Genomic DNA, 24,857 nt, shown 5'->3' on the forward strand with positions numbered 1-24,857 from the left:
TGTATCCATTTTGAGTTTGTACTACACCTCTGAGCGACAAAGCGATCGATTTCTAGCCAATCAGATACGGTAGGCCTCCTTTTCTTGCGTTCGGTGAAATACCAATCGCCCGTCGCTCACCAACGGAGTATTAAGTTTATATTTATAACACTGGCTGTTGACACTGTGCATTGCTGAACCAGCCGGCAATTCTCTAAGCTTAAAGTATTGCAAACATCCCGAGAGTTAATAAGAGTCTTTTATATTGTTCTCATGAAAATAATTACATGGCTTTTCTTCTATGTTTTCAGACGTCAACAATCCATTCCACAGACATCACCAACATCCAATGAAACTTACGACGAAATAGATCCACAAATCGCACAACAGTCTGCGATACAGAATGAGACAGGATATGAAGTGAATCTAGCAATGGAAGGAATACAAACACCTAAGCAATACGAAGGAGATGAGTTGGATTATGAAGACGTGAAGACTAAGAGAGAATCTGATTACCAAGGATTAAATACAGGGGACATAGACACGGAACATGATTATCAAGGTTTGGGCGAAACAGAAAAGAAGAATCAGTCGGAGTATCAGGGTTTGAATAAAACGAACATGGACAAAGAACATGACTATCAAGGTTTGGTGCAGAAAAGTGACACCAATCGTAAAACTAGCTCCCCGTATGTTAATGTTTCCTGATTTGAAAATTTTAATCCCACTTGCTACTGTAAATTACAACCAACAACACTACTTGCAGGCCCGTGGCCATAGGGGACCGCGACGCACCTCCAAATTGACAAAAGTCCCCGGGCGAAAATGTTACATTTGAAATAGTAAGGATCATCAGTGAACATAATAAATGGTTCACATAAAATCACTCCCGTAACATTTCGACGATTTTCAACAAAACAAACATGTGAAATGTGGAAACACTTGGTGACCCATTCAAAGTTGTCTTATTTCAATATCCTTTTCTTTCTTTTTTCCAAAATAATAACATTTCCAAAAACAAGTTGCACTTTTCAACATCCAACCTATGAAAGCGACCAATTTATCAATTCATAATGATGCCTAGGTTTTATTCACTTTACTTCTTTTTGCTTTTCATTAATCAAATCGCACATTTGGCAAATTGTTAGATCTTCTTCATCCAAAATTAAGAAAGTGAAGTCATCTTGTACATCATTATTAGATGTTCGTCATTTAAAATTACACTTATATTTAAGAAATAAAGAGTAATGCTTTATTCTTTACACCCAAATAATGTGTCCGAGGCAGTAAAACGTAAATAATGGGTGAGGCGCAGCCGAACCCATTATTTAAACGTTTTTACTGCCGAGGACACATTATTTGCGTGTAAAGATAATGCTGCACCCTTTATTTCTATTCTATTACCAGAAAATAGTGCGATTTAAAGAGAAAATATCTTTTTTTGGCACAAATATTTTAAGTTGTTTACTTCAAGGTGGAGCGCGTACGCGTAAGTGACAACGCGTATCGCGGAAATATTGCACGCGTAACCAAGCGTAATGCTGTGCGTAGAATGTGTTACGGCGCTCGACCCATTATTGCAGAATAATGGGCTCTCACGTGACGCGTTCCAACAAATCACAGTGCGCGATTTTGAATAATGGGTCGTGGAGGTAATAGAATAAAAATATAAACTGTCATCTTTTAATTCTTCCATATACTTGGATATTTTGGGTAAATTGTTTGGCTAAGATGTTGAAAAAAAAAATGTTTTGAAAACGAACAACTTTGGGATGGTAGCCAAATGTTTCCTCCTTTCACATTTTTGAATTTCCATCAAATTTTTCGTCAAAATGAGCATCATAATTATATGCAACCAAATGTTTTGTAATTTCAGGTGGGTATTTTTGTTAACCCTTTACATTAAGATGTAAGAATGAACATTAACAGCCTTTTATCATGAATGTGTTTACTCAGAAGTAAGTAAATTGTGGGTTTTTTTGTTTTGTTTTTTACGGTAAAGGATAAAAAAAATCTAATCGGAATCGCACATTGTGGCTTTAATGAAAGAAATCTCATTATACTGTATATGGCAGCTATGATGTACAGCTATTGATTGTTTTTTTATTATACTTACTCGTAATTAATATCAAATGTCCGTAAGGCCAAAAAAAATTGTTTGTTTGTTCACGTCCGACCGACCGTGTACTCTGGTCCCGACCGTGTCTTTTTTTTTTTTAATTTGTGTTGAATGTGCTAGTAAAACAGTGGTTAGTATAAATTTAAAGAAAATGTAAAGAAAATGAACAGTATAACATGCAGAACCATCTCAAGAGTTAAACCAGTAAAGTGCTGTGTGTTTTGACTTATTTACCAGTCTTCAAATTGTCAGTTTCAAGTGCAATATCTCTAAAAATTAAAAAATTAAAACAAAAGCAAGACTATATGGACAAACAAACCTTTTTTTTTTAGCTTAACTATCAATAACGCGTTATATCAGCATAATGTGTATTGTTATACTCAGACTCAGGTTTGCATATTAATTGTGATGCAAGCATCATGCTCATGTAATAAAGCAAAATTGGTGGCATGTCATAAAATCCATTCTGAGATAATGACCAAAACATTATATATTATATGTTGTTGATTGTTGTTGTTGATTTAGAAATACTTGGAAATACTCAAATCATAATAAATATATAATTATAATAATAATAAGTTCCGGAATATTTGATTCTGTTTGTTTGTGTGTTTGGTTTGGTTGGTTGGTTGGTTGGTTGGTTGAAAGCTAGAATTTTTCCCCAAAACACCTAAGAAATTGAGGTAAAAAAAAATGTGTATCTTCAAAACGAAAAAAAATTCAAATGAGCGTCGGCTTTTCCACCCAGCTACATACACTCAGTGGCGTAGCCAGTGAGGGGCCATTGGGGCCGGTGCCCCTCCGCTCGTCATGGCCGTCGGTTCATGTAAGGCCGTCGGTAGACGGAAGGCGTTGGTGAAAAAAAATTGGGTTAACAATAGACTATTTTTTACCCAGGGTGACAGAAAAAAGGGGAGAATTTAAAAAAAAATCAAAAATTGTTAAGGGATCTAGAATGAGTGTTTATTGCGTTTCGACAGTATTTTTTGTGGGACATGAGAGCACCTCAGACCTATCGAATTGCATTCTGAATATGAAGCATGTCTTTCTGATATCAAATAATTTTCATTTTTTGAAAATCACAATATAACACAAATTTTATGACAAATTATAAAAATTGATATTTTTCAAATTTTTGATATATAACAGTCCTCGAAGTAAATTATATAAATCTAATGACATATTTTTAAAGTGTATGTAGCTGGAAGGAAAAGCCGACGGTCAATTGAAAATTTTGACATTTCATATTGAAGATATGGATTTTTTTCCCAAAAAGACCAAATTGTTTTTTGTGTTTTGGGAAAAAAAATCCATATCTCCAATACGAAAGGTCAAAATTTTCAATTGATCGTCGGCTTTTCATCCCACCTACATACACTTTAAGTATAAATCATCAGATTTGTAAAGTTTACTTTGAGTACTGTTAAATATCAAAAATATCAATTTTTTAATGATTTGCCATAAAATGTGTATTTGATATCAGAAGGACATTCTTCGTATTCAGAATGCAATTCGATATGTCTGATGAGCTCTAATGTCCCAAAATAAATACTGTTCAAACGTTCATACCCCAGCCATTAATTATACATAAAATATGTGTGTTTTAAGCTGGTACCGCCTAATATCCTTTTATGGACGGACATTAACAACCTATGCACCATATGACCCACAACTTCACATCAGTGGGAAGGACATCCCGTTTATCCACCAATCATCCATGCGATTTCTCGATCAAGAGATATTCAAGGATCTGAACGACAAAGAAGTCCGATATGGTGTTGAGTCCAAACGGAAGACTCTCCTAGAGAGAGAGTAAACAATGACAAGTCAACAGTATCGCTAAGATGTGGATATAATATGAAAACCACATTGTGAGCAGGATATCTTGGGAATTCATCATCTACTGCTTCCCAGTGTCATTCGCCCAAAATCTTCAAGTTGTGGCTACACGCTACCTCAAGAGATGGGTAGGCCTACCGAAATGCGCCAACACCTCTATTCTCTACAGAAAGAGAGATAACAAGGGCCTCCAACTGAAAGCTTTAACAACTCATTTCAAATGTATGCAGGTGGTGAAGTACCACATCATGAAATACTCTGTGGACGAGGAGTCACAGTTCATCTATGGTCACAAAGAGAAGAGACAGAGAGGAAAGAAACAGTGCAGTGGAATGGTGTGAAAGAGCTGCATAAAAGAGAAAGACATCTTTTTATCAACGAGCTATGCAGATGGCAACATGGTCGCCAGGGCCTGGGCTTTATCAAGGGTCAGAAACGCCAAGAGCATATGTCTAAACAAGAGCATAGGAGCATGCTATCATCCATTACCAAAGATGTCTCAGAAGAGCACCCTACTTGTCTCTTTATATGGAATAGCAAAACAAGGTCGCTTCCTCGAATGGGAAACAGCCATGCACATGGACACAAGGTGGAATAGTCTCCTCTACTCCTGGTCACCTGAGATGCTGAAATTTTACCTCAACCCAATCCAAGACACACTACCCTCACCTGCCAACTTGAAGACCTGGAACAAACACCCACCTGTGGGTGAATAATTACAACGTTATGGCACGTTTACCACATTTATGTTTGAGAGTACAGAGCTGCCTTAAGGATCTCATAATGTTATCGGTATGGTTTTATGCTCATCCAGAACAAGTCATGTTTTGGCCCGTACTATAGATGCTATTCAGGTGAAGATGCAATTCTCAAAGATAAAAGCTGATTCGAACACGAAAGGTTAATTCATATGAAGGTAGCCATGTGTCAAAGATTGAGACTCTCTTTCGTGACATACCGTACTTTTTTCATAGCTGAAAACACCAATTTTGAGATGAATTGTTATACATCTTATGTACCAATTACAGGTATGTAGAAGTATACATTGCTTGAAAGCAAAAAGAACAGAGATTACACTGACCGAAACCTGAAATCAATATTCAGGGTGTACTATAAGAAAGCAATTAACTTTTTAATGAACATGTGGCATAGTTTGGGAGTGGTCATTTCTTTTCAAGTGTATTTTCTTAATCTGATGATCAAAACAAGGCCCACCAGAAAATATATACTCTATATAGGGTGTGATGCTTGCTTCTATGTATACAAAAATCTTCATCATTAGCTAGATCTAATTAATTATCCAAAAGGTTTAATTAGTGCTAATTAGATGGTTAAATACTTAACAGTAACTGCTTTCAGTCACAAATAATCATTCCAAGCCAGAAAGAATACAACATCTCTTTATTTGTCTATTTTAGACTACTTGCTTGCAATTCTGAAAATAGACTGTTTTACATTGAAGCTTATGAGAAAAGGCATGGGCGAGCATGTAAACCACTGACCTCTATACATGGATAGCGGGCTCCCACGTTACCAATATGGTAAAATGTTAGTGAGTACAATACCAATCACCTGTTCGTGGTATTGATTCTTTTGTACTCCATGCATGTGCATGTCTTCTGAACGACGATTTGGACTAATTTTTTATGCCGCCTTCGGAAGCGAATTTCTTTTTCAATTTTAATTTTAATTTCAATTTTAATGTATACCTTTATACAGAGTTGGTGGGTAATTTTTTTTTACTCGAGGTCAGTCCAATTAATGAGATGAAATTACACATAATTATTTTGTTGCTACTGTCAATTACTGACATCAAATTGGTACGAAATAATCATGGATTTCAGTTTTAACTCAACATGAAAGAGGAAAAAAGTATGTCATCAAACTTTTTCCATAGACTTTCTATGGCACCGTTTCCACCAATCCGTATCCGCCAATCCGCGACCCTATATAGTTCGTTAGGTGAAGGGTGTAAGTATTCACCTTCATTTTGAAAATATCATTATCATTTCATTTTTTGAAGAAAAATGTTACGACGCCAGCCTTACCCAACTTATGACACATGGCCATATACGCAAGTATGAATGCCGGTATGCCCGGACTGCGCCAGGCTTATAAAATCTTTTTTATTCGACGTGGAATACTTTATGACGTCATGAAAAATATTCAACATCAAATATTCTGCGCAACATAGAGGCTACCCTAACCAACACCACATTTCGCCATACTGCATTCTAGAAACGCTTGCTGTTAGAATAAGAAAAATTTAAATGCTAAATTATTGCACATTCTAGGGAAGCGTGGTTACCGTTTTGAAATAACCGAGTGAGAGGGTTTTCAAGAAAATATTTTTCCTGTCAAAACTGAAGCATCCTCTGTATAAAAGAAAATATGAATATTAACTGCACATCATATATAACGATTCGTGATACCTAATTGATGTCGTTTATATACGCCAAAATATTTTTTTAATTGAGCAAGAATAAGGATAGAAAAAACGTTGAAAATTCTATGTATAAATAACATTAGACCCGGCAAAAGATTACTGTTTCGTTTTTACGGTAATCTAATCTTTTATTTCCTGAAAAAACATTTGGGGTCTAAAATGGATTTTTTATGTAATTGATAAAAACATCGAATGTGTATACAAGAAAAATTGTAGGTTCCTCTATAGTATTTTACTGACCGTGGAAATATACTGACACCGTACGAGCACATGTCAAAACCGATATAATGTATTGTCCATATAGACGCGCATTTATCATGTTTATTGTCGGATTAACAACAATTGAGCGCTATTAATACACATTAATGTTTTTAGGCAAATAAAATTCCAAAATATGGTACGTTTTCTGCTTTTGCTTGTCACGTGGTAGGCCTATGTTGAAGTTGCGATTATATCTTCAAATAAGTTTCAAATGGATTCCATACAGACAAGAGGCCGAGTGGTCTAAGGCGCTAGGCTCATAGAGCATATCCAAAGCGGCGTGGTGCGCCGTGAGTTCGAACCCCGCCTCTGCCAAACTTTAAAAGAAGTAAAACTAAAATTTAACTTTTTTTAAATTTCATATTGGGGAAATGTGACTGGGAGAATTTATGTATGGCGTGGAGTGGTGTGACCCTAACCTATGCAGCCATCCTTTCCGTCCTGTGATCAGTGACCCATTATAAAATTATGATGAACAGGGAAGTAAATGAAAGAAAACTACAAAGTCAAATGCAAGCTATTGACATGTTCGTGCGCTATTCTACCAAAACAATGTTTTCTGAAGCTAAATGTTGTCGAATTTTAATTGCTTTGCTGTCCTATTTTGGCTGTGTACGTGGTGAGTACATTAAAATTTGATACGAAAATATACATGTTCGTGTACCCAATTTATCATGTAAATATTTTTGTTTTGTTTGTCTTCAGCACAATGTGAGCCGCACGAACTGCAGACATCAGGCATAATGCCCATGGGATTGACTATAACATGGAAATGTTCTAATGTTGGACTTAAAAGTGAATTCCGAATTGCATATAAATACAGTGATCAATGTAGTAGTGAAGATGCAACATTAATGGAGCAGCAATATACAGCGTGGGGGCAACATGGGCAATTCAGTCCTATCCCTGATCCGGAATTCAATGTTCTCTATTCATACTCGACCGGCTTATCTGAACTTTTCCCTTCCTCTGACTACACATTCTGGATTGAATCAAGGGTTCAGAGTGGAAATGGCTACATCCAAAGCGATGAACTAACGTTTACAACAAGCGATACAGGTGAGGTATTTATATTCTGACATTTTATCAAAAGGCGATATGAGTCACAAAGTGTGATTTTGCTGAATACTCTGAAGTATTTTTTAGTTTGGTGGCATCTCGTGCTGCTTTCCATTCAATTCTGCCTGTTAAAATAGGTATGGGCAATGTACATTATTCTTTTGTTTTCTTCCATAATTGTGATGTATATTTTTTAATGCAATATGGCTCCTTGGTCGTAATAAATCATGTCATATATCACCTGCAAGCCTTATGTTCCCATCCACACACACACACAATCACCCCACCCCCACCCCATGGGTGTATTGATAGTCACCTTCATGTGGGGTTATTAGCGAAAGTTTTTTTTTAATTTGTTTCGTCTTCTTTACTTGAGGGGTACGACATGGTCAATTCGTGGTTTGATTACCAGAGGCAGGGTGTTTGTAAGAGACACAGCCTAGCCCTAGCCATCAGAAAGGCCATCTCAGATCGCGTACCAAATAAATCAGAAGTTCAGAAATTAAGAAAAAAAGAAATTAAGAAAGAAAGAAAGAAAGAAAGAAATAAATAAATAAAGAAAGAAAGAAAGAAAGAAAGAAAGAAAGAAAGAAAGAAAGAAAGAAAGAAAGAAAGAAAGAAAGAAAGAAAGAAAGAAAGAAAGAAAGAAAGAAAGAAAGAAAGAAAGAAAGAAAAAGAAAGAAAGAAAGAAAGAAAGAAAGAAAGAAAGAAAGAAAGAAAGAAAGAAAGAAAGAAAGAAAGAAAGAAAGAAAGAAAGAAAGAAATTTCAATATCCTAGCTGGCACGTAAGATATCAGAGATGTGGTGGTGGAGGTAAAACTTTTTTTCATTCTTCAGATTCTTGAATCATATTAAAACATATAAGAATCAGGTCTTATGATATCCATTTATTGCATTTGAAGTCACAACTTATAATTCATTTATATAAACTTAGCACAGACTTAAGACACCTACTTGCTCGCTTAATTGAATTTCTTTTAAAATTTTAATTCCCATTAGCTCCTACAGTTTCTCCGATTAACGTAACGGTACCTACTATGACTGACACTTCGGTCAGCTTTTCATGGAATCCGTTGCCATGTACACAAGAAAACGGGCAGAACTTCAGATATGCTTACAGTCTCCGGGAAGTGCTTTCAAATACATATTTGAAGAGTGATTTAACGACAGAAACGCGTGTAACCATAGGGAATATTAACTTAGAATGTAACGTGAATTATGAATTCCAAGTTGCGGCAGTGAACGATGAAGGGTCAAGTCCTGCGGGTGGTGTAGATTTTTCTCCTGAATATGGTGAGTAAACCGAGGAGTAAGCACAAGTTTCAATGATTTCTGTTGCAATCTTGCTCTTGCAAGATTACATATTAAATGAAACAAAATTATAAAAGCTTATAAAACAAAACATAATTTAAAGTGAAATCAATATTTAAAACAAAAGATACAATAACCGAGACTTTTTATGTGCTTTTGTGTGAGCTTTTAGGAGATGATGGATGTGAAATGGATTCTGGCGCAATTAGTAGTGGGTCATTTGATAATTTTATCCCTATTAAACTTGATAAAATGAAAAGGGAAAAACAATTCATGTATGATCATCATCATCATCTCCATGTACATGTAAATGTAATTTACACTACAATTTCAGTACATAATTAGAAATCAAAATTAATCAACATCAGTGTCATCATCATCATTATCATTATTATTTAAAAACTTACTGCCTCATTAAAGGTGGGTGGTCAGATTTTTTAATATTGTGTTTTGTACCTCACATTGGCAACTGTACCTAACTAATCTGATTCCCGAGTTTTAAGTTAATTGCACTAGCGGTTTTGTTATGAGCGGTAACCATCATCGGGGATGAGGCTACCACTACGTTTATAACATCTAAACGAACATGTGAGAAAATTATGAACATTCTTTTGATTCCAAAATCTCTCTTTTGATAGGATAAAGTGGGGATGAGGCTGGTCACAGCCCTTTAAACGTGATTAATGTATTTTTCTTATGACATGTAAACGTGTTAATTAATCAAATTAATGACAGATGGTGAAATATTATTACTGATTATTGTTTAAAAGTGCCAGGTTCAGTTCATAATGTACAGACTATACCGACTGCAACGACATTGGCTATATCATGGGAAGCGTCAAACACTGGGTGTGTCACAGACAAGTATCTAGTGAGAATCACACTTATATATCAGGATCAATGTAGCAGTACATCGATCAATATCATAGACTTGGAAACAATTTCATCATCATTGTCTCAAATGGGCTTGATACCGTATTCAATATATAGAGTTGAGATAACACCTGTGAACTCTGTTGGGTCTGGAACTCCGATTGCTGTAGATGTGACAACATCTGATATAGGTAACCATTGCTTACATTTTGTAACTATAACATTTTCGAAATTATGAAAAGCGGTTTATACTTCTATTGTAAAGAACCTTATGCCTATTGTCTAATGTTTCGAAATATTTTATTGGGGGGGGGTAGATGTCACTAAACATGTTTCAAGCATTAGTTATTATGAAGTAATTTCAATACTTCGATTCTTAAAGTTGTTGGTGAATATAGTATCAACAACAACTGTTTTTAATTATTCTTATACTAGACATGGTCATACAAGAACAAAATAATATTTTGGTTCAATGTTACAGCTCCAACATTATCACCATCCAACTTGAGGCTTGAAAACCAAGGAACGTGTCATTTACATTTTACCTGGGACATTTTTACATGTGGAAGTAGAGGCGGGGAAATTACTTATGTCTTTGAGCTTGACGATCTCATCACCCAAATCACACAGAGTGGTTCTGTTTCTACCAATGGAGCGACAATAAATAATTTAGATTGCTTGGGTAATTACCAGGTGAGAGTGAAGGCTCAAAACAGTGATGGAGAAGGACCATGGAGTGACTACCAATCTGGATCAACAATGTTGCAAGGTAACTATCATTATTTTTGTATTATAATGTAATGAGATACCTGAAAAGAATATTTTTCTCAACTATTTGTCGCTTTTACCTTTGATATGAATTGCTATACTGAACTATTTTGATGTATATAATTATTTTTCATCAGGTATACGTGTATTCGCGCTCCCTGAGTCTAATTCAGCCACCGAGCTGCTGGTTTTATGGGGAGATTCAACTGGAGGTTGTTCATGCAGTGTTATGTATTTAATTGAATATACATTAATCAATCCTGGTCAATGCGGGAACCAAGATGATGGTGTGAGGATGAATGCTGGTACTACGTCAGGCAATTCATATATTCTTACTGGTCTGTCACCATACTCTACGTATACTGTATATGTAACACCGATGGTTAATGGCAGACGAGGAGATGAAGTATCAGCAATTGGTACCACATCACAAAGCGGTAAGTGCTCAAGAGGTATACATACATGACATACATGAAATCATTGGAAGTCGTCCACATATGCCATCTTTTCATTGGTAAAACCAATTTTGACATTTTTAGGAGATTTCCTTTAAGAAACATTTGTCACTTTTTACAAAAAGATTGATTTTTGAGAAATATGAGACAAATGAGACAAATTGAGCCACAAACAGACGAACGTAAGTCTTCAAAACTGTTCACTGCGTGAGCATCAGTACGTTGCGACTTAAAATTGCAAAATGTATCATGCAGCCATTTTTACATCCAATATGATATTTTCAGAAGTTTTATTAAATGAGTATTGTAAATTATAGCTAAAAAGATGTAGCTTGTCAATACATTTTAAACATGTTAATACATCACCACATTCGTTGAAACCCGCCTTTTATGGGACACCCTGCATGTTAGCATCAGATTATGTTTGTCAGAAGACTCTGATATTTTTTCTTATCTTTTCCTTCAATTGTTTCACAGTGCCAACAACTGGACCAGTGGTTTCAGTTACTGAGAGAACTAGAAGCAGTATCTACTTCACTTGGCAAGAACTACCATGTGAATCACGTGGAAGTACAATTCTGTCCTACAACGTACAACTTACCGATGTGAACGATGCCAACTTTCAAATGTCGTTTTATCCTACTGGGTTAAATATCAACATTACTGGACTGGAATCTGACCATGAGTATATATTTACGATATCAGCCAGAAATGGGTTGGGAGAAGGTCCAGCAACAGAACGCATTGAAAAGACTTTACCTTTAGGTAAATATGCATGAAATAATAGTATATTATTCATCTAATAATTAATAATAATTATGTCTTAGAGCAGGTGAAAAGAATGCAAAACTGTGGTTTATAATTGAATATGATTATTTGACTGCATAGTTATTTGTTTTAAACCCGTAACAAATGTATTTAACAATAGGACCCAATCCTCCAGCATCTGTGAGACTGCAATCAAGCAATACGAACAGTCTGACGTTCTCTTGGGATGATGCTACTTGTGAAGGGCTGGATGGGTGTAGTAGTATAACTGGTTACTCATACAAACTGGTTCAAGCATCTGCTGCGAACGGTGAAAAACAAGGAACCATTATGGATACGATGGTCACAATCGACGAGCTGCTTCCATGTACCGTCTATGACTTCTATGTTGCTGCAACCAGTGGTTTTAGAGGACCCTTTAGCGAGGCTGTATCGGCAGAAACAGCAATGACAGGTATGATTTTACTGAGTTCTTCCTGTTTGTATCAATGTGTAAGCAGTGATAATGAAATAATCTACGGATTTCAAACAAAATTAGCTCACGGACGCTCGATTATCGTTTTAAGGTGTAATTTAGACAATAGCACAATTAAGGTTATCGCACTTGACTAGTCAGTCCACGTTTTTACTTAATATGTGATGCGATCAACCAAAATCATTCGGAACTCGGAAATATTGATTTTGAGATATAGCCAAACAAAGGCAATATTTCCTTTTGTTTCCTATTGTTTTGGAAGCGCTTTAATTGCTCATATCTTTGGAACTGGTTGTTCAATTTCAATGGGGTTTCTGCAAAATCCAGCTTTGTAAATCCTTTTTACTATCATATAAGAAACTGAAAATTTATTATTGCCGAGTTCCGACTGATTTTGCTTGATCGCATCACATATTAGCATCATACAGTGTACATATTATAATGTAGATATTCATAATTAAATTATCAATACATCCAGCACTTATATAAGATTTAAGTGCTGGATGCTGAATTAGGAATTCATTACGATATTAAAAATAGTGACTTCCCCAAAAGTCTTTACTTTAGTATATCTTTTCTAACGTGGATACGAGGGTCATTCAGAAAGTTCTACCTCCATCATCGCATCTCTGTTATCTTGCGTTGAAATTACCCATGGTTATACTCTTAAATCTTGGCTACAACATGAAAGTTATTTGATGAAAATATGATTTTTGGTTGATTAGATATGTTGGTTAAAGCGAATACATCGGAAACGGTTCAAAACGGAAGCCAAAAGTTTAGTAAGCATCATATTGTAGCTTTCGATAATCTCCATAAAGATGTTTTAAGATGCAGTTGTCCTACTGCTTACTCAGGATAAATATTTTGTTCCTATTCTAGCTCCCTGGCATGCTTTTTTGGGTTAATAACACATTCTCTGTGTCTATTGGGCATGTGAAAAATAGCATGTACGAAAGAATCACCCAATTCCATGATTTGAGTCTTGTAACACATTGATTGAAATCCAGTATGTATAAAACCTACTGCTTACTCAGGATAAATATTTTGTTCCTATTCTAGCTCCCTGGCATGCCTTGGGACTTCAAAGCAAAATAAAACATTTTATATGAGAAGAAATCACCGAGGGGCTCAGCAGACACACAAATGTTAGTTAAATTTGCCAGATTTCGACTAGACCATGTTTAAGGGTAATTCGTAATTACGTCCTTATTTTAAGCAAATGGTACATCTTGACGTGGAAATAAGATAAACAATTTGTTAATAACCTTGTAGATACTTACAAACTACAAAAAAAAATGTGCATAAAACTTATTTGATTTTAACTTATGACCCAATTAATACGACTTGAACCAACAAGTGCTCATCCGATCGAAGTCAATAACCTATGGAAAAGGGTTAACATGAAGGCTATCCTGTACATGTATCGGCTTTGTTGTGCAAAACCCAGTAAAACTGTACTACCTGCAAGCATTAGATATTAATTAAATTATTTCAACAAAAATAAACAATTTAATCATTTTCAGAAATAAATCTGTAATGATTTTAACTTAGATGTGGCCTACCTTTTTAATCAAAATTAGCCTTTCTTTTCAGACCGTTTCCGGCGTACCAAATCTGTATTCGCTTTAACCAACACATCTTAACACAACCAAAAATCACATCTTAATCAAATAACTTTTACTTTGTAGCCAAGATGTTAGAGTATAATTATGAGTAATTTCAACTTCCTGGTTGTTACGATAACAGAGATATGACGATGGAGGTAGAACTCTAGACCCTCATATATATAAAATATCTTATATGTGAACGCATTATCACAAAAAAGAAACTTAATACCAACATTTACCAATTTTCTTGTCAATTTTAGAAAAATTATATTGCATAATCAGGAAAAGCATACATAAAGCAAATTATAGCATGCCATCTGTAATTGTTAATAAATGCAGGGCATACACTTAGGAGTGTTGTACACATGGTAGAGGATGAGTGTACATTACAACAAGAACATCTACAGAGCATTGCCATTGTTTTATAATATCAGGCATTATGATAATGTAGCTGCAAATAAATCAGTGTTCAAACGTACAGACTACTCTTAAGAAATCCATATTTAAAAACATAAATTTGTAAACTTTACTTGCAAACATTGTAGACATGAATCCTGGGGTTTATCTGATTGGGATCAAAAGAACATTCAGCAGTTCAGCTGCACATAATCTGTATGATATGCAAAATACATACAAATACAAGGGATTTGGAAATGGCGCTAATACTTGTCAGTGAAGAGGAAATATACATCAAGTTTGGTATCAGAATAATTCTACAAGTTTTGTTTTTCTTTCCAAATAATGTATTTCGATATACGCTAATCCTTCTGAAAGATATAAAGGTCCAAAAAGGTAAAAAGACTTTTGAGACACCCTGTACATGTCATAATGATGCAAAGATGAAGAGCAAACGTTCACCTTTATTGTACATGTTGGACAAAAATAAAAAATGAAAAATGTGTAGATAGTGATAAATAAACAAAGTATATTCCCCACCCCTATCATGGGCCTCTGCCGGTACGGTACAGTGAACAATGCAGAAACAATACTGTTTTATTTTTTGCACGTTTTCTCTTGCAGTTCCTTCATCAGTGAACAATATTGCCCGTAGTGCAGACACCAATTCATCTGTACTAGTAGTTGTTTGGACAGAACCAGAACAGTGTCCTGCACAAAGCTACAGAGTTGGATACCAATTACTCAACAAAGATATGTGTGACGCTCCGAATGAAGCTGTAACCGGATCTGTAGATGTATTGAGTACTAGAGCAGATATAAGCAGCTTGGAACCATATTCAGAGTATATGGTGACAGTAAATGCACGTAATAACGCCGGGTTGGGACCAGATCAGAGTGCGACTGTCATGACAGGCGAACAGGGTAACTTCTCGCATTGTATCATTAATTTTACATCACTCATTTTTAATTCTATAATAGTTACTTGGTACTTGGTACTTGGTTTATGTCTATGAAGTTATTTAAGATCTTGTACAAACAAAAGATCATGTAGTCTCCACGTCGCTCTTTCAGAGACGTCCAATTTAAGGATTTCAAAATGGCAGAAATGCTGGAGTCACGTTCATATGTGTTTGTGACGAATCTAGCTGCTCTCTTCTGGACAGACTCGAGACGATTTATATTATTGGAGGTATACGGATCCCAAGCCGCAGAGGCATAATCTAGTCTTTCCAGTAGCATGATCTTTTTGGATCTGGATGCCTAAATACTGACAAGTGTCAGTATTTTCCAGGTCGACTCCAAGCATGTTGTAAGTAGGACCATCTTGGTCTCTGCGTCTTGTAATTCTCATGGTCTGGCATTTACTCGGGTTGAATCTCATACCCCAGGTCTCAGCCCACTTCACCATGGTGTTTAAGTCATCCTGTAGAATCCGCGCATCTTCGGGTGTCTTGATGGATCTGTAGACTAGACAATCGTCAGCGAAGAGCCGGGTGGTACTGGAGACGTTTTGATGAATATCATTTATGTGAAGAGGAAGAGGGCCGTACCCCGGAGTGCACCACTCAACACGGGGACCCAGTCAGAATCTCTTGGTCAGGAAAGTACTAATCCAATTTTTGGTATTTGAACGAACTCCGTAGTAATCTAGCTTGGTCAGAAGACGTTGATGGGGCATGACGTCAAAGGCTTTAGAAAAGTCAAGTATAGCCATGTCGGTAGAAAGTCCTTTGTCAATATTTGATGCTAAGTCATGGGTTGTTAAAATCAGCTGTGTTTCACATGATCTGGCTCGGCGAAAAGCGTGTTGGTTTTCAGCAAGAATATTCCATTTGGTGAGGTGCTTCATGAGGTTACTATCGATGATGTGTTCGATAAGTTTGCAACAGGTACACGTTAATGAAACAGGTCTGTAGTTTGCTGGTGCAATGGTGGAACCTTTTTGCACAGCCTTTTTAATTTTGAAGAGAACCAAGGAACACGGTTGTTCCCTCTGATTAGTCTATGGGGAACATTTGTAAAGACTAAGTTGGTTAAATTGTCTCTGAACCAAGTCCAATTTTCCTCAACTATTTTAAAGGATGGATTTCTCTCAAAAAAGTCTTGCTGGAGATCATTTACTTTGGTCTTGAAAAGATCATCATCCACGGACTTCCAAAGGGGATCTTACGAGATGGTTTCTGCTGAAGTTTAGTCTTAGCAGCGAGGTTGGCCAACACTATGCTGTGATCACTTATGCCAGCGTAGGGTCTAACATCAGATACCAAGGATGGGTGACTTGTGAGCAGCAAGTCAAGGACGATTTCAGTTCCATTTGCGTCCCTTCTGGTAGGGAAATCTACTAACTGAGACAAATGATTGTCATCTATGACATTCAAGAGAGTCTGTTGCATGGGATTTTTGTTCGCCATACTGGGGGTTTCTTGCCATTCTGTAATAGTTTAGCATCACGATGGGATCGTTCCACATGCATGACATGCAAGCAAACAACAACAACAAACAAACAGTAACAACAAACAAACAAACAATAACAACAAACAAAATGTTATTGATCATTTTAGTGTGATGTGCAATGCACATTAGGTTTGCACATTATCCTGAACACCCGCTCACACATCAGTAACCGGTAACATTTCTATCAGGTAACCGGCATTTTGCCGTGCACACTTCTGGCAGATAACAATTTCAGACATTCTAGTATGAACATGATGAATAATCCGCTATTTGTTTAATTGTGAATAATTATCGCTCTGATGTCATTTTCTTAAACATTACTTTGATATTTTATCTCACTCTACAACAATGCAAATATAACCGTTAACTTTATCTTTTTTGTTGTATCAGCTCCTTCAGCCGCACCTAATAATGTTCGTAATACGACTTTTTCTGTAACTTCCGTTAACTTTATTTGGGACGAGGTGACATGTGGACATAGACGAGGCTTCGTACTCCAATATCACTGCATGATAACAAGTACAACTGACTCGGCTGATAACAAGGAGCAATATACATTTGAAAGAAACGCGTTATTCGAAGGATTACAGCCATGTACAACATACGACTTCACTGTTGCAGCTGATACAGTGGATGGTATAGGCCCAAGAAGCACTGCGGCTCAAATAACGACGGAGAAAACTAGTATGATATATTTATTTTAAAAAACAATTTTATCGTAGAGATACAAAATACTGACACATTCGATCGAATAAGGGAATACGATTTGTTTAACTTCGCACGATAAAGATACAGGGTAAGATTATGAGCTTGTACTTCAGTGCAATTGACAGTATGCAGTATCATGATTATAAATACTATTATGATTGTGGTCCGTTTACAGAACCATCACCGATATCAAACTTAATGTCCCTTCCAGTGGATAGAAGTGCTATGTCATGGATTGCGTCAAAAATCAATTGGACTCCATCTACATCAGGTCTATGTCCTGCAGATGAATATCTGGTAGAATATCAGCTGCTCAATATAGATCAATGTGATCTTGTATCAGATAGCGCTACCGAAATGTATGACACAGTAACGGACACAGAAATAACGCTTACTGGATCATCATTTCTTCCACATTCAACATACAAAATGTATGTAACTGCAAGGAATAGCGGCGGAGCTGCTGATTCTGAAAACATTGACATCCAAACAGGGGAAGCTGGTAAGACAGAACATTTTTTATTTCCTATCTGCTAACACCTGGATCAACATAAAAAAAATTAAAGCATGTTTTCAATGTGAGAAAGGTTTTTAAAACAAGTCTCCACATACCTAAATGACAGCCAGTGAAAAAATTTCACTGACCATCCAGGATTTGAACCTGGGACCTTCGGATCACCGGACCGATGCTCTACCAACTGAGCTAATTAGTCAGATGTAGAAGAGCAGAGATGTTATTATCTATAGGCCTTCAGTTCAATACCCGCCCTCTATCATCTTCTCATCCAAGGAGTTTTAAGAATGTTTTCAATGTGTTACAAAAATAATTTAGCAGTATTTTGAGACGCTAAGGATGAGTTTAATATCACAATTATTTGATTATTCTCATCTTCGAATCTTCCTATCACAGAACCTACAGGTTCATCATTGTCTGTGGTGGTAACTGATGTTGGTCAGAGACATTTATCGTTTTCATGGACAGAACCGGAGTGTGGTAAAAGAAATGGTGACATCGTGATGTATTCATATGAATTAACTGATCATCGCAAAAATCCTGTTGTAATGGATAAGACGTCAGATACTACTGTCAGCATCAATAATTTAACGCCCTATGTGATGTACACATTCAGGGTAGCAGCAGTTAATAGCGCTGGTCAGGGACCATTTAGTAACGATATTGTGAGACAAACTGAAGAGGGCGGTAAGCTGCGAATACGTGTATTTAAAAAAACTAAAAAAACACCAAACCAATGATAATGATAATGTCAACATTCTTAAAGTTTGGGTAAAATATCGAGGTGTATTGCGATCCTTACTTGACCATCTAATCCAGACTAGGGCATTTTCGCAACATTTCTACGCTTTATTTTCTTGGATTGTCCATAATAGGCTTAGTCGACATATATTGTTGTTCCTGTTTAAATGTTGGTGTAGTCGTCGTCGTCGTTATTGTTTATTGGCTTTAATTGGTTATACTTGGGATATGTAATGATTATTTATTTCATGGATTCATTAAATGTGACACATCCAAGTGTATGTGTCAACGTTGCTACAGTTGCATGGTAACAAATAACTTTGTTTAAACAGTTCCACCAGCACCCGAAGAATTGGTAGCTTCTAACACTGACACTGCGTCTATAACGATCCAATGGCTGGAGCCTGATCCTTCTCATGGTGTCATCATTAGATATCATATCCAATATTGGATGACGAGTGAATCTATGAGCACGGCAATGTCTGCAATGAATGAAAATACCGCCTTCACCTTATCAGGCTTACTACCTAATAGCAATTATTCATTTAGGGTAAGTTTATATTCCTACATATCGCCCCACCCCCACAGCCCCACCCCACACACACCCCTACATACCCTCCGAACACTCCCATCCACCCACACACCATCACGCGCACATCCCACTCGCATATATCTTTAATCCTGTTTCGACAAAGCGGTTATTTATCAGGTGTACAGTATGTTATGTTGAATTCAGTTTTCTTCCCATTTTAATCCGCTATCGTGCTGTCGTAACATACGAATTACACATGAATGTTAAAAACAAATGAAGACATATCTAATGTGTTTCCCTGCGCTCCTTCTTACATTTTGGGGTGAATCTCATTAATAAAGTACGCACGGATAGTCAAATAAAACGCTGACAATTTTATTACATCCGTAGTATCTTTGCTTGCATAATATACACACATGATAGCAAACTGTGTGTTTTTGTCACAGGTACAAGCTGAAACCTCGGCAGGGAGAGGAGATTGGAGTACGACTACAATAGCTGAAGTCAAAGAAAGACGTGAGTACAAAACTAGTTTTGTTTAGTTTTATTTGGCAATTCAACACCTAAATACAATACATCAGAACAGAACATAATTATATAAAAATGACAATAAAATACACTACACAATATAACATACAATACCAAAAATAGCTCAAGAAATCAGTAAAGAGGGCTTAGTTCTATTGGAGTCCTTTATAATAAAACATTACTCACATAACCGTCATTAATATTCAGTATATTATTCTAAATTTTAGGAAATTAATCTACCTTGTCAAGCATAAGATTGACAATGGCCTATGGGGTTTCAGGTGAAAACAAGTCATTTCCTAAGGTTTTAAAATAGTGATTTTGATTTAATGTGTTATTCACATCCCCATCTGTTTTGGTTTTTTTCTTTGTTTGTTTTTGTTGTTGTTTTTTGTTTGTTTGTTTTTTTGTTCTGTTTTGTTTTGTTTTTGCTGCGTTTACTTGTTATGTTGTTGTATTTTTATGTTGAAAAACTAAATATTTGCATTTAATCTTTGCATTTAATTGATAAAAAAGACACGATCTTTATAATTTTGTTTGAGGAACTTATGTAATGTCATATTGAGCGTCTTTCACATCATGCCATAATGGTTAGCTGAAAAAAAAAAAAGATGTCATCAAAATAATTGAAGACCCAGTTTTCTTCTTATTCGTTTTAACTTTTTCTCAGCACCCAGTGCCCCATCTGACCTACGAGCAACAGGAATAGGGAAAACATCTATTGTGTTAGAATGGAGAAACCCCTCAAATCCAAACGGAATGATACTGGATTATGCTGTAAGATTTGTTCTGTCTCTTTTTTAGCGAAACAATCTGCTCTTCCTGCTCTCTCTCCTCTATGTAAGATTATATTAGGGTCAAGCGAGAAACGATAATGTAAGGTCTAAAGCATATTAACTTTCTGTGATTTTAGATCAAATACAGAGTACTTGAAAAACCATACGACGCAGATTTCATCTCCGATGACAGATACGTCACTGTAATGATTCCGACTACTGCTGCAGATGGTGACCTTCAATATTTAGTAGATGACTTGGAGCCATCCACAAAATATGAATTCACAGTATCAGGCAGGACGTCTGTTGGGCGAGGAGAGGAAGCCGTCATTGAGGAGTATACAAAAACATTTACTGGTAATTTCATTATTATAAACCTTACAAATAAAATAAAACTAATAAATACTGCTTTCTTTTTATTACATTATGTCGTCATATGTTGTGGTTCTATCTCATGGTGATATTTGACAAAATGAGTATAGCTTAGGACAGCAGTGAACTCATTTCAATTTCTTTTACATCTCAGCTCTTCTGTACTACTTGCAACTTGTAACTAAAAGATCGTAAGTGTTAAAAAATTGAAAATCTAAATGTCATTGTTTCCAGATATTGACCCACCGGAGCCTCCCGTTCTCAAAACGTCAGGTCCATCTGTTATCATTGAATTCGATGTTCTACCCAAATACATAAGGTTAGAGAAACAAAACAACGCATATCAATACATTTTCTTTTAATTCAAATACTATCATTTCAAGATTAATTTCATTTTTGAAGCAAATAAAATCTTTAAAAACAAATTAAATACAACAAGGAAATAATGAACTTTTTCCAATTAAAGAACCCTTAAACTCAAATACCCACTATTTATAATGTGATGCAGCAGAGGGGCAGAATGAAACTGTAAACGACATGGGGTTACTTTTATATTAGGATAGGAGGAGGAGGATGACGACAACGTAGATGATAATTATTTTATGTTTTTCCTCACATATTCATTGTTTCTTATAGCAATGTGTTTGTAGCCGTAGAATATGTACCAGATAGGAACAAAAGACAGATTAGCAATTTGGACGGGGCTTCAAATTCATTTATAATTGCTAATCTAACACGCGGTGATATCGAGGAGGGAATGACGTTCACTCTTGGTGATAACAAGACTTACGGTGGTTACATCAATCATGTTCTTATTCCTGGTTCTACATACACTGTAAGGGTAGCTTATGCTAGCTGTACTCCTGTTGAGGCAAGTCTATAAAAGAGGGGATGTATTTCTTCTAAGATGTGTTCAAGTTAAAGAATTTCAATTTTTTGTAAACAAGATTTCTGTTGAAATGTAGAAAACCTCTTGAAACTGGCATTTAGATACGCCTTTTACCTTTTCGTTTCAGGAATGTGTGGTTGCATGGTCACCGGTATCGATAATAAGAGGTGAAGTCAGATAGTAAACAACAATGTAAACTTTTATAAACGTTCAATTTATTTAAAGCGCAAAATACAAACGTTTTTAAACAATACTATGCAAAACGATGTGGATAGCTGATATACCTGGGTATTGTTGATCATGAATATTACAGATATTGGCCAATACAAATGGTCTAGACTTTTTTCTTTATTCTTTTTTAAAATGTATGTATATATTTATTTATTTATTTATTTATTTATTTATTTATTTATTTATTTATTTATTTATTTATAATTTATTAATTATGAACAATCCTTTCTCTCATATAATTCCTTCCAGCTCCTAATTGCATGATTGATAGTTGTGGAGAAACAGAGAAAATTACAAATATTGGCGTAACCATTGGCGGTTCCTTAGTAGCAATTACTATTATAGTGATAATCATTATTGTAGTTATTGTTATATATTGTAGGTAAGAATTATAAGGCAGTAGATCATTTCCTAATCAAAAAGAATATTGCTAAACTTGTGGTTCAAGTGTTCAATTAACGGGTTTTTATTTATAAAATGACCGGTTACAGGTCGATAGTCCGAAGGGTTAATAGTCCGAAAACAATCAATGAAATTATTATAAACCCTTATCCTTACCCACACCCCGACACTAAACTTCACCCTGCCCTATAACGCAAGACTATTTTTACCCAGGGTGACAGGAAAACGGGGAGAATTGTAATTAAATGATGAAAAATTGTGAATGAAATTGAATTTTACATAAAATATCTGTGTTTTTATGTTGGTACCGTCTATAAATTGGGTCAACAAATCGCAACTTCCGTCGGTACATTTACAAGTTGTGCCCCCTCGGTTCCAAAATCCTGGCTACGCCACTGCCCTACACATAGCCCTGGCAGAATCTTTAAAACTCTGACCCTAACCCTGTGTTTAACACTAACCCTAATGCTTACCCTAACCCTAGCATTAACCTTATCCCTGATCCTAATTTAAAATGCCCTAACTTTAAACATTTTCGGACTAATCATGCTAATGGACTGTTTCCAACTGATCGTCTTTTTATGTTTTAGACGTCAACATTCTCGTTCACATAAGTCACCCACGTCAAACGAAACTTACGATGAAATAGATCCACAAATCGCACAGCAGTCTGCAGTACAGAATGAGACAGGATATGAAGTGAATCTAGCAATGGAAGGAATGCAAACACCTAAGCAATACGAAGGAGATGAGATGGATTATGAAGACGTGAATACTAAGAGAGAATCTGATTACCAAGGATTAAATACAGGGGTCATGGAAACAGAACATGATTATCAAGGTTTGGGCGAAACAGGAAAAGAAGAAAGAGTCGAATTATCAGGGGTTGAATAAAGCGAACATGGACGAAGAACATGCCTATCAAGGTTTGGGGCAAAATGGTGACACCAATCGTAAAACTAGCTCCCCGTATGTTAATGTTCCCTGATTTGAAATTTTTAAACCCTTTTGATATACGCGAAGTATTTTATGTGTGTAAATGTCAAGAAGTAAAGGGTTGATAAAAAAATATTTCATTATATCATGGCCCGAAACCTTTACCAATACCGAGAGTATCATATTTCGCCCGCAAAATCCTTGCTAAGGGCCTGGCTACTTAATACTTGCTTAATTGATTGGAATTATTCCTCACAAATTGCTGTGAGTTTGCTGATCCTAGAACATGTTAACTTTATCCAAGCAGAGGCTTTTTACACTCGTGCGATACCTTACACAAAATAAGTTGCAGTCCTTTAAATGTATTCATTTGTTCATTTTTAAATGTATATTTACTTATTTAAGTATTTATTTATTTTGACAAATTTATTACTATATTGAAATACTGTATTTTATTCTCACTCAAAAGCATACTATTATGAACTGAATCCTGGTAATATTGCTGTTAAATATAAAACGTATTCAGAAACGTCACAATATGCTTTACGCTTATCAGTTCAGGGATAAGATACTGTTTACATGTACAAACAAACAATTAAGTGTAAATATGCCTGTGTGACTTTACAGATTAATATCGGGTAGTTAGAGCATTAGTAAATATTGTAACTCGTGGCATCTGTGAGATATATTACAAAAAAACCTTACAATAACGTCATAATAATTAATATTAAAATAATTATGTATATAAATTGCAATATTTCCAATGATGTTTCTTTAAAATTGTAATGGTAAAATCAGTTGCAGATATTCATCATGTTTATTGGTTTTGTACATGTATTTAATTCTCACACGTACACCTTTGTGGAGTATTTTTTCATGGGATTTTCACAACTCCTGGCCATCCCTTGGAACACTTAATTCGTACTTTTCAAATCTTAAAGTTGTTGATATACGACGGTCATGGAAAAAGTTTGGAATGCTTCGTATTTGGTTTACTACAATGCAATATTTAGGGAAGAGACTGTGGTATGTACGTGAGGGATGATTTTGAAAGTTTATTTTGAAAAATAAAGAATACGAAGAATGTCCTTCTGATATCAAATAATTTTGATTTTTTGAAATTCGCAATGTAATACACATTTTATGGCAAATCATTAAAAATTGATATTTTTGATATTTAACAGTACTTGAAGTAAACTTTATAAATTTGATGATTTATACTTAAAGTGTATGTACATGTAGGTGGGATGAAAAGCCGACGATCAATTGAAAATTTTGACCTTTCGTATTGAAGATAGGGATTTTTTCCCAAAACACCAAAAACAAATGAGGTATTTTTGGGAAGAAATATCTTCAATATAAAAGGTCAAAATTTTCAATTGATCGTCGGCTTTTCCTCCCAGCTACATACA

At 35.6% G+C, this 24,857-nt stretch overlaps 3 protein-coding genes across 3 annotated transcripts in view; all 3 read left to right on the plus strand.

The window, feature by feature from the left end:
* LOC140161686 (uncharacterized) overlaps nucleotides 1-1,257 on the plus strand; it is a 44,050-nt gene extending 42,793 nt beyond the window's left edge. Inside the window, exon 11 of the mRNA XM_072184989.1 lies at nucleotides 291-1,257. Within this exon, the coding sequence (XP_072041090.1) occupies nucleotides 291-687 (397 nt within the window). The 3' untranslated portion in view covers nucleotides 688-1,257. The remainder of the gene's footprint in view (nucleotides 1-290) is intronic.
* A 5,898-nt stretch (nucleotides 1,258-7,155) lies between these two features.
* On the plus strand, nucleotides 7,156-9,061 carry LOC140148892 (uncharacterized). Its single transcript, XM_072170993.1, has 3 exons — nucleotides 7,156-7,263; nucleotides 7,350-7,703; nucleotides 8,703-9,061. The coding sequence occupies exons 1-3, from the start codon at nucleotides 7,170-7,172 to the stop codon at nucleotides 9,002-9,004; spliced, it is 750 nt and encodes a 249-aa protein (XP_072027094.1). The 5' UTR covers nucleotides 7,156-7,169; the 3' UTR covers nucleotides 9,005-9,061.
* Nucleotides 9,062-10,804: 1,743 nt separating this feature from the next.
* On the plus strand, nucleotides 10,805-24,002 carry LOC140148853 (phosphatidylinositol phosphatase PTPRQ-like). Its single transcript, XM_072170943.1, has 16 exons — nucleotides 10,805-11,092; nucleotides 11,588-11,875; nucleotides 12,039-12,332; nucleotides 14,984-15,283; nucleotides 17,207-17,500; nucleotides 17,700-18,026; nucleotides 18,435-18,725; nucleotides 19,112-19,329; nucleotides 19,758-19,827; nucleotides 20,510-20,616; nucleotides 20,753-20,972; nucleotides 21,222-21,306; nucleotides 21,624-21,858; nucleotides 22,004-22,043; nucleotides 22,357-22,489; nucleotides 23,100-24,002. The coding sequence occupies exons 1-16, from the start codon at nucleotides 10,885-10,887 to the stop codon at nucleotides 23,401-23,403; spliced, it is 3,414 nt and encodes a 1,137-aa protein (XP_072027044.1). The 5' UTR covers nucleotides 10,805-10,884; the 3' UTR covers nucleotides 23,404-24,002.
* Nucleotides 24,003-24,857: the final 855 nt, after the last annotated feature.

This window comes from Amphiura filiformis, chromosome 1 (assembly GCF_039555335.1).
Source record: "Amphiura filiformis chromosome 1, Afil_fr2py, whole genome shotgun sequence".
Taxonomy (NCBI): domain Eukaryota; kingdom Metazoa; phylum Echinodermata; class Ophiuroidea; order Amphilepidida; family Amphiuridae; genus Amphiura; species Amphiura filiformis.

Bases quoted from the DNA above. Each gene is read 5' to 3' on its own strand.
- LOC140148892 (XM_072170993.1), top strand. From the start codon at position 7,170: ATGTTCGTGCGCTATTCTACCAAAACAATGTTTTCTGAAGCTAAATGT. The intron at 7,264-7,349 runs GTGAGTACATTA...GTTTGTCTTCAG, and splicing joins CTATTTTGGCTGTGTACGTG to CACAATGTGAGCCGCACGAA. The intron at 7,704-8,702 runs GTGAGGTATTTA...AATTCCCATTAG, and splicing joins GTTTACAACAAGCGATACAG to CTCCTACAGTTTCTCCGATT.
- LOC140148853 (XM_072170943.1), top strand. From the start codon at position 10,885: ATGTATTTAATTGAATATACATTAATCAATCCTGGTCAATGCGGGAAC. The intron at 19,330-19,757 runs GTAAGTTTATAT...TTTTTGTCACAG, and splicing joins ATAGCAATTATTCATTTAGG to GTACAAGCTGAAACCTCGGC. The intron at 19,828-20,509 runs GTGAGTACAAAA...ACTTTTTCTCAG, and splicing joins AGCTGAAGTCAAAGAAAGAC to CACCCAGTGCCCCATCTGAC.